Source organism: Papaver somniferum, chromosome 6 (assembly GCF_003573695.1).
Source record: "Papaver somniferum cultivar HN1 chromosome 6, ASM357369v1, whole genome shotgun sequence".
Classification (NCBI taxonomy): domain Eukaryota; kingdom Viridiplantae; phylum Streptophyta; class Magnoliopsida; order Ranunculales; family Papaveraceae; genus Papaver; species Papaver somniferum.
In genome coordinates this window covers 86310666-86318923 of record NC_039363.1, presented here as the reverse complement: position 1 = coordinate 86318923, position 8258 = coordinate 86310666, and the positions used below count along the sequence as shown (strand labels likewise).

The 8258-nt window shown below is 38.4% G+C and overlaps 1 protein-coding gene across 3 annotated transcripts; it reads left to right on the top strand.

Moving 5' to 3' along the window:
- The first annotated feature begins 1624 nt into the window (after positions 1-1624).
- LOC113288284 (transmembrane 9 superfamily member 12-like) lies at positions 1625-4696 on the top strand. 3 transcript variants are annotated; one of them, XM_026537273.1, is made up of 2 exons: positions 1625-1872; positions 2107-4696. In XM_026537273.1, the coding sequence occupies exon 2, from the start codon at positions 2302-2304 to the stop codon at positions 4264-4266; it is 1965 nt and encodes a 654-aa protein (XP_026393058.1). In that variant the 5' UTR covers positions 1625-1872; positions 2107-2301; the 3' UTR covers positions 4267-4696. The 3 variants fall into 3 exon arrangements, with proteins under 3 accessions (XP_026393058.1, XP_026393060.1, XP_026393059.1); XM_026537275.1 differs by having other exon boundaries at positions 1723-1872; positions 2265-4696; XM_026537274.1 differs by having other exon boundaries at positions 1723-1872; positions 2147-4696.
- Positions 4697-8258: the final 3562 nt, after the last annotated feature.

Below are 8258 nucleotides of genomic sequence, written 5' to 3'. Positions count from 1 at the left end.
GAGAAGGAATGTCATTAGTAGTAATTAATGAAGTTTAAGACACATGGCATGATGTCATAAAAGGAAGGGGCTTTTGGAAAGTCTATATAAAGAAGGACAAGGTACAATGGAAAAACAACTCTCTCTCTTACTATTCTTGGTAAAGTGAAGTCACCTTGGCTAGCTAGGACGGGTAGAACCTCAAACCTAAATTCATCCCTCAACATTTATCTTTATAATTGAAATATCACAGGTTGTGCTTGATAAATCATACTAGATACATCGGACCTGGTTTGTTGGATAAGACGTGATTGATTCTTGGGAAATTGGTCTTTGGTACCGTCTAAATAATCTCTTTGTGATTAGGTTCACGTACTTGTTTCTGTAAACGTTATACTCGCAAGACATAGAGATATAATTGTAGATACTATTCCTTGATTGAGTTTAACTCTCAGAGTTGTATTAAGTTTGTCCATACAGATTTCCTAAGAAAAAAGTGGTGGTGTATTTTGGTACCCCCGCGTTTTCAGTAACTACTGTATAAATAATGTAAAGGAATTATAAAATCAGTAGGTTGGCATAGGATATTGTGAGACTCAGATTGTGAGAGTTTTTGGGTAAAGTAAAAACTTGATTCAAGAGGAATAAACATGTGTAAGTCTCTAAGTTGACAAGTTTTTTTTATCTTCGGTGAATGTACGGAAAAGTATGAATAATTTATGGTAAGCATTTGAGAAAAAAAAAGAGAAGATAAACAACGGTTAAAGACTTCCGTCGCCGAACTGTTGGGTTTTCGCACTTGAATTGATAAGTGTGAGGCTGAAGTAATAGTGGGTGAAGCTTGATTCATTGAACCACGTTACTGTCAACTTAAATTCGTGCCAAAAATTTGCAAGGTGCATTCACGGATGTCACATTTACTACCCTAAGGAGCTGGTAAAGGGGATTGGAAAAGAAATTAAAAGAGAAAATGAGTCGTACAGAGAGAGAGAGGTGATTTCTGATCGATGTGAAAATAAAGTTTGTATCATTAGACTAGTACTTCCATCATCTGCTTCAAATAGTGAGTTGGCATGAAACTTATGAGAGGATATTCACCTACCACAATTTTTTTCCAAGTACTCTATAGCTTCGATCTTAAATTAAGAGGGTTTCGTCGAGTTGGAGTTGATGTGCCCAGATTCCTGCTGCAAGTTGCAATGGTACACAAAGAGTAACACCATGTTTGTTTGCATCTGACTCGCGATCTGGATCTGAGTCAACTCCTGACTCGTCGCGAGTCAGATGTCAGATCGTTTGTTTTCCATTTTGAGTCAGATCTGACTCGACCTGTGACTCATACCTTACCCTACTCTCGGACCCGTTTGAGCCAGGTAACAAAATACCCTGACTTAAAGGACCAAATCACTGAATCATATATTTTTGAATCAATTGAGTCAGTTCTGATTCAAAACAAACATATTGAGTCGGATCTGACTCAAATCAGGTGATTTCACCCAGATACAGATGACCCAGATCCAGATGGTCAGGAGTAAACAAACATGGTATACGTAGGCTTCCTTCCTTCGCGGTAGCTGCTCCGTCGTTCGCAATTGATAAAGAGAACAAATTGAATCTAAACTCTGAAGGGACTTTATTGAAAATACGCAAACTAAGGGGACTTGAGCCTTAAACCGCAAAGAATTGTCCGAAGAATCGTTTTTGTGTTGGCCTTTTATAGTTCAATAGTGTCACACACGCAAACACCCCCTCTTATATCACGTTCGACTCACGGACCCTATTCATCCCAATTTACAGTTGCAGAAGAAGCTCTTTGGGCTTGCTAGTTCTCCTCTTGGCGCCATACGATTGTTTCCAGGATTCATCCAGAAACGGTTTTGAATCATCTGCTAGGTATTCCTTTATCCTCAGATCTGAATTCTTCTCATTTCAATCCTGACAATTTACTGTTATTCTAGTCTTAATTCCTATTGATTCATATGTTTCCTGAATTCAATATGATTGTCTTACTGCTAGATCTGTATTTTTTAACCTCATAGCAATGTTTACGAGTTGTTTAATATAAGAATGGTGCAATTTTTTTCATTAGTAAGTATGTTTTACTGATCTATTCGATTCGGGATAAAGAATTTTTATTCCGGATCTCTTTGTAATTTCATTTGTGTAGATCTGGAGATCTCAGCTATTTGGTGAAATATTTTAGTTGAAATAGATAAGTGTGTGCAAATTCATCTTGAAGTGATTCAGATCTGAAATTGATGATAATGCATTTGGATATATAACAGAGATCGAGGGATTTGTTTTCATATTGTTGTTCTGACAATGGAGAAAGCTTCGTTGGCTCGTTTCTGTTGTCTGTTTGTTATTCTGTTTGCTACCGTTTGTGATGGATTTTATCTGCCTGGAACTTACATGCACACATACTCAAATGGTGAACCAATACTTGCGAAAGTTAATTCCTTGACTTCAATCGAAACAGAGCTTCCTTTTAGTTATTACAGTCTTCCTTACTGCAAACCTCCGGGAGGGATTAAGAAGAGTGCAGAAAATTTGGGGGAACTTCTTATGGGTGATCAGATTGATAACTCTCCTTATAGATTTAAGATGAATCAGAATGAATCACTCTATCTGTGTACAACGAGTCCGTTGAACGAGAATGAGGTGAAGCTTTTGAAGCAAAGAACCCGTGATCTGTATCAGGTGAATATGATCCTGGATAATTTACCAGCTATGAGGTATGCTACACAAAATGGGATCAAGATCCAGTGGACAGGGTACCCAGTCGGGTATGCACCTCCTCTAAGTAACGAAGATTACATCATAAATCATTTGAAATTTAAGGTATTGGTTCATGAGTATGAAGGAAGTGGTGTGGTGTTACTTGGTACTGGAGATGAAACCATGGCTGTGGTTCAAGAGCCTGAAAAGAAGTTAAATGGTTATGAAATTGTTGGGTTTGAGGTCATTCCTTGCAGTATCAAACGTGATCCCGAGGCAATGAAAAAGCTCAAGATGTATGACATTGTTGATCCAGTAAACTGTCCTGTCGATCTTGAGAAGTCTCAAATAATCAGGGAGCAAGAGCAAGTTTCATTTACTTATGAGGTTGAATTCATGAAAAGTGATATTAGATGGCCTTCGAGATGGGACGCTTACTTGAAGATGGAAGGAGCGCGTGTACACTGGTTCTCAATCATGAATTCTCTGATGGTTATATTCTTTTTAGCTGGTATAGTCTTTGTTATATTCTTAAGGACAGTGAGAAGGGATTTGACAAGGTACGAGGAACTGGACAAAGAAGCTCAAGCACAGATGAACGAGGAGCTTTCTGGGTGGAAACTTGTAGTGTCAGATGTCTTTAGAGAACCGACCTGCTCAAAGCTACTCTGTGTGATGGTGGGAGATGGAACCCAGATTTTGGGGATGGCTGTTGTAACCATTATATTTGCAGCTCTTGGTTTCATGTCCCCAGCTTCTCGAGGAATGCTCTTGACTGGAATGATAATTCTGTATCTTTTCCTTGGTATTGTTGCGGGTTATGTTGGTGTTCGATTATGGATAACTGTAAAGGGAACTACAGAAGGATGGAGATCAGTTTCCTGGTCTTGTTCGGTTTTCTTCCCGGGAATAGTGTTCGTAATTCTTACCGCATTGAACTTCGTACTCTGGGGCAGCAAGAGCACTGGTGCCATCCCAATCTCCTTATATTTTATACTGTTGTCTCTTTGGTTCTGCATTTCTGTTCCTTTAACCCTTTTGGGAGGTTACCTTGGGACAAAAGCAGAACCCATTACTTACCCTGTGCGAACAAACCAGATCCCAAGAGAAATCCCTGCACGAAAATATCCATCTTGGCTTCTTGTACTTGGTGCTGGTACCCTTCCCTTTGGAACTCTCTTCATCGAACTCTTTTTCATTCTTTCAAGCATCTGGCTTGGTAGGTTCTACTATGTCTTTGGGTTTTTGCTCGTGGTCTTCATCTTGCTTGTCGTTGTTTGTGCCGAAGTCTCTGTTGTCCTTACGTACATGCACCTGTGTGTGGAGGACTGGCAGTGGTGGTGGAAAGCGTTCTTTGCCTCTGGTTCAGTCTCACTGTACGTATTCATGTACTCTATCAACTACCTGATATTTGATCTAAGGAGTTTGAGTGGACCTGTCTCAGCTATGCTCTACCTTGGTTATTCATTGATCATGGCAATCGCAATCATGTTGTCTACTGGCACCATTGGTTTCCTGGTTTCCTTCTATTTCGTTCATTACCTTTTCTCATCTGTCAAAATTGACTAGAAGATACTCAAAAGCAAATAGGCATGAAGAGATAAGTCAGCCTTTCTCATTTTTCCCTCCTCATCTCTACATTAGTCATGCTTTTCTTTCTATTTTAGCCTTTGCAGCAAAAGATTTTAGATTTTGAAAGCCTGTAGCTTATTGTTCATGGTGAAACAATACTAAAGGTAAGGTATGTGAAGGTCGCGGCTTTAGGTTAATTTCATCACCTTTTCCGTGCTCCATGACGTTGAAGGTCTTGTTATCTTTGTAGCTCTTCTCTCTATTATACATACATAGTGGTTGAGATTTGGTTCTTGTTTGGCCTTCATTTGGATCATATATATATATATCCTTGTTTTTTTTTTAAGCAGCTTATCATCAACATTGTTATTTGGAAACTTCTTGGCTTTCATTTTTGTTTAATTATTCTTGTCAGTCTTTCTGTGTTTGATTTGGAAATGACATCTTTCGTTCAAATGTTCTTTCTTAGTTTCAGTTCCATATTAACAATGAAAACAGGTATTAGTGTTTCAAGCCCATGAATTTGCTTATTTCCAAAGAGAGCGAGTAAGATGTCGCATGGTTGTTTCAAAATTGGTGTTAAGAGTGCGTGTAAGATGACTTAGAAGCATCTTTTTCAGTGAAATATAGGACCACGTATACCTGAAGTTAAACTCTTCCGTGAAATATAGGACACTCGGCTATAACTCGGTGCCAAATCAGATGAGGGTTTTTGGGTGTTTCGTCTGGAATGTGAATCATTGAAGCTTAACAGTTGTTAACTTTGCAGCTGTCGACTTTCTTGAATTACCGATCACACTTCACATTACCAGTTGTTTAAACATTTAACTCATTGGTTGAGCAAGGAGAAGGTTAATTTGCTGCCGGCCGCTGTTGATGTGGTGAGCGTCCAGACACCCCAGCGGGTGTTTGCCATTATCTGAGGTTTGAGCTTGCCAAGTCATGAGCAATGGTTTGAGCTTGCCAAGTCATGAGCAGTGATAAGTGATAAGTATCATGCCTATTGGTATAATGATTTTCTATCATCTGGATTCTGGCTTGTTACTTTGTTATTAGATCTACTTTGCATAGGGCATATTGTACATTTTCATGGGTAGTAATTATCTCGGAGAAGTTCAAGCAGTAATTCTTTCTTGAATTTGTAAGAAACTTAGGTTGATACTTGTAAGAAACCAAGCGAAGACATTTCAGTGATTTTTAGAGCAATGCTAAAACTAGGTCTTTATTGTAATCAACATACTAATCGACTAGACTAATCAACGTAGTAGTAGTTAATCAGTGGAAATGTAAGAATTGCTAATGCATATAATAATGCATGTACCAATAGACTAGTGAAAATTAAATACGAAATAAATAAGCGTAAGGGAGAAACTGATGATCGTTTTTATTACTTCTTCTTAGTTCGTACAACTAACTCATTGTTGGGTATTTATAGGAAACTAATAGGTGATTAGTCATCACTTATATTAGCAAGTAAATGACACGTACATGCTTTAGTGTCTTGTTTATGTCACTTAGAGTGGGACCCACATAAATAGTCCGCATCCACATTCACATCTGGTTTATAACACTCCTCCTTGGATGCCACCATTCTAAACCGTTGCCTCGTCAAAATCTTGTTAGATAAATCTGGAAGGACAAAAGCTTGACGTAGTAAAGCACTTGGAGCTTTTAGTATGGTGATGGTTGTCACGATCTGTCTCTTGTTGTCAAAGCTGCATCCGGAAAACCATTTAGGACAAAACCTGAACGCTGAAATCTCACAACAATGTTTTCGATGCAGCTTGTTGGCTTCATGTAGATCTTATCAGGAAAAACCGTGTGCGGTAAAAAAACCTGACTTGAGAGTAGAGTGTGGTAATCCAATAAGTGATTCTGCCAAAAATTCTATGGATATCTATCTCTTTAGATCCTGAACATCGTTCTAAGATTGTTATCTCATTAAAAACCTCGTCAGGAAAATCGAGAGGGACAAAACCTGAACGTAGGAAAACATGAGTTCTCAGAACAATGATAAATCCGCAAATGTTGCCTCGTTAAAACCTTGTCCTGAAAAACCCAAAGGGACAAAAACCAGGACGAAGAAAAAAGAGTACAACATGGTGACTGCGGATAGCAGTGGACTCGCATGCCTCATTAAAACCTTGACAAGGAAAACCCAGTGGGACAAAACCTTGACTAAGGAAAAAGAGTACACGACGTAATGTCCAACATACCCAATATCCATAGTCTTCCGTGACTTTACTCCCCCTGATGAGTATGCTTCTCAGTTGATCATTCTGCCTGATAATTCTGCATAGACACCACGAACCATCTTTGAATGTCTTCATCATCTTCCTTAACTTGAGAAAACTTGGTCTGATCTTCCTTTCTGCAACTTAATGATCTTCTGATGGTACAACCATTTATTCTCTACTAGCTTTATATGAAAAATCGCAGCTGATCGGAGGAAGAACATGCATCATCTACTACCATACTACTAGTTAGGAAAATATTCAGTTCCGCATTACTCCCCATATCAAGGGAGCAACTGGGTGCAGAAAACAATAATACGCAACCCAGGAGAGGTAACTGATCAGGTTTCCTCTCTCGTTTACTGTCCAGCTGGTATTCAAATAAAAGAATTTGCATCGCCATGCAAAATCAACAGTAAACTGTAAACTAAATTCTGTGAGCATAGACACTATCTTAATATCAGTTCCAGTCCTGCCAAGACGACCGCCAGAGATCAACAATAAACAACATTTCAAATGCACGTATCCTGTCTTTTACGTCACAACGATGGTAGATCTCTTCCGGTCTCAAAAGGCTTATTCAAACCATTCATTATGCTACCGTCCCGTATTATTCAACTTCTAGTGGTACGGTGCTCATCAGGTTCTTAAACCCAAGAACTATTGTGGTTCCCATATTCAAATATGCCTACCACAATTGTATTTTTGCTTCTTTGCCAAAGATAAACTTATTTGCATAGGTACTGCTGCAAATTTAATTCACCAAATTTAGGATTTTAGGTAATAGCTCAGGCGACGAGAAGACATGATATTAATTCTAAATATCATTTACAAAAGTACAACACTCATTATCGCTCGACGTTTGTATATCTATGAGGCGCATTTAAAACATGCAGCTCTCGTTGTTGCTATAACAACATATACAAAGTGAAAATTAAGCAGTAGCTCTTTGCAGGTAGCCGATGCATATAATATGCGCATATTGTGCATGCCGTAAAGCTAGCGGGAACACATAAGAGCGCAAAATATGCAGCTCTCCTTATTGCTCACCGCAGCATTTTATACGGTGCATATATCTTCTACAGAAATTAAGCCGAACTATTTACCACAAAAATCAATGGTGAAAATAAGGAATAAAATATTCCAAATGTAATATATACGGTTCTAACATAATGTCGTCTATTAGGCTCGACGAAATATTAATTTATCAAAGTTGAAATATGGACACATTCTTTATACCTTAAAAGAAATTATCTCGATATCAATTGCGGGTCATTTCAAGGACCGCTGATAGAGACTGGATAACCACGTTAACCCGGTGTCCATTTTTCATCGCACTCCGACCTTAGGTGGAACGACTTTGAATTCTGGAGATTATTATAGCAAAGGAATATTAAAATTTTGCTATCCCTAAGGATGCAACAATTCCTCGCTATATCGATATTAAAACCGTTAACACCATAAAACTCATTGGTGTACCAACAAAGGTAATTTATTCTTTACGCCATTCAAAAGGACACGGAAAAACCTTCTGTTGGTTGGTTAAAGAGGAAAATAGCGAAACGCTGCAAAACTCAAATATTTTGGCTAAACTCGAAAATCGAATAACATCACAAATATGAGTCGTCGCTTATACGTGCCTATTTTGGATATCTCTTCATATATCGTATAATTTCCTGTGTTCCAAATAGCACATACAAGACACGGTAAGATGTCTAACTCTCTCTTTAACAAGTCCTAATCAAAATAGGAAAC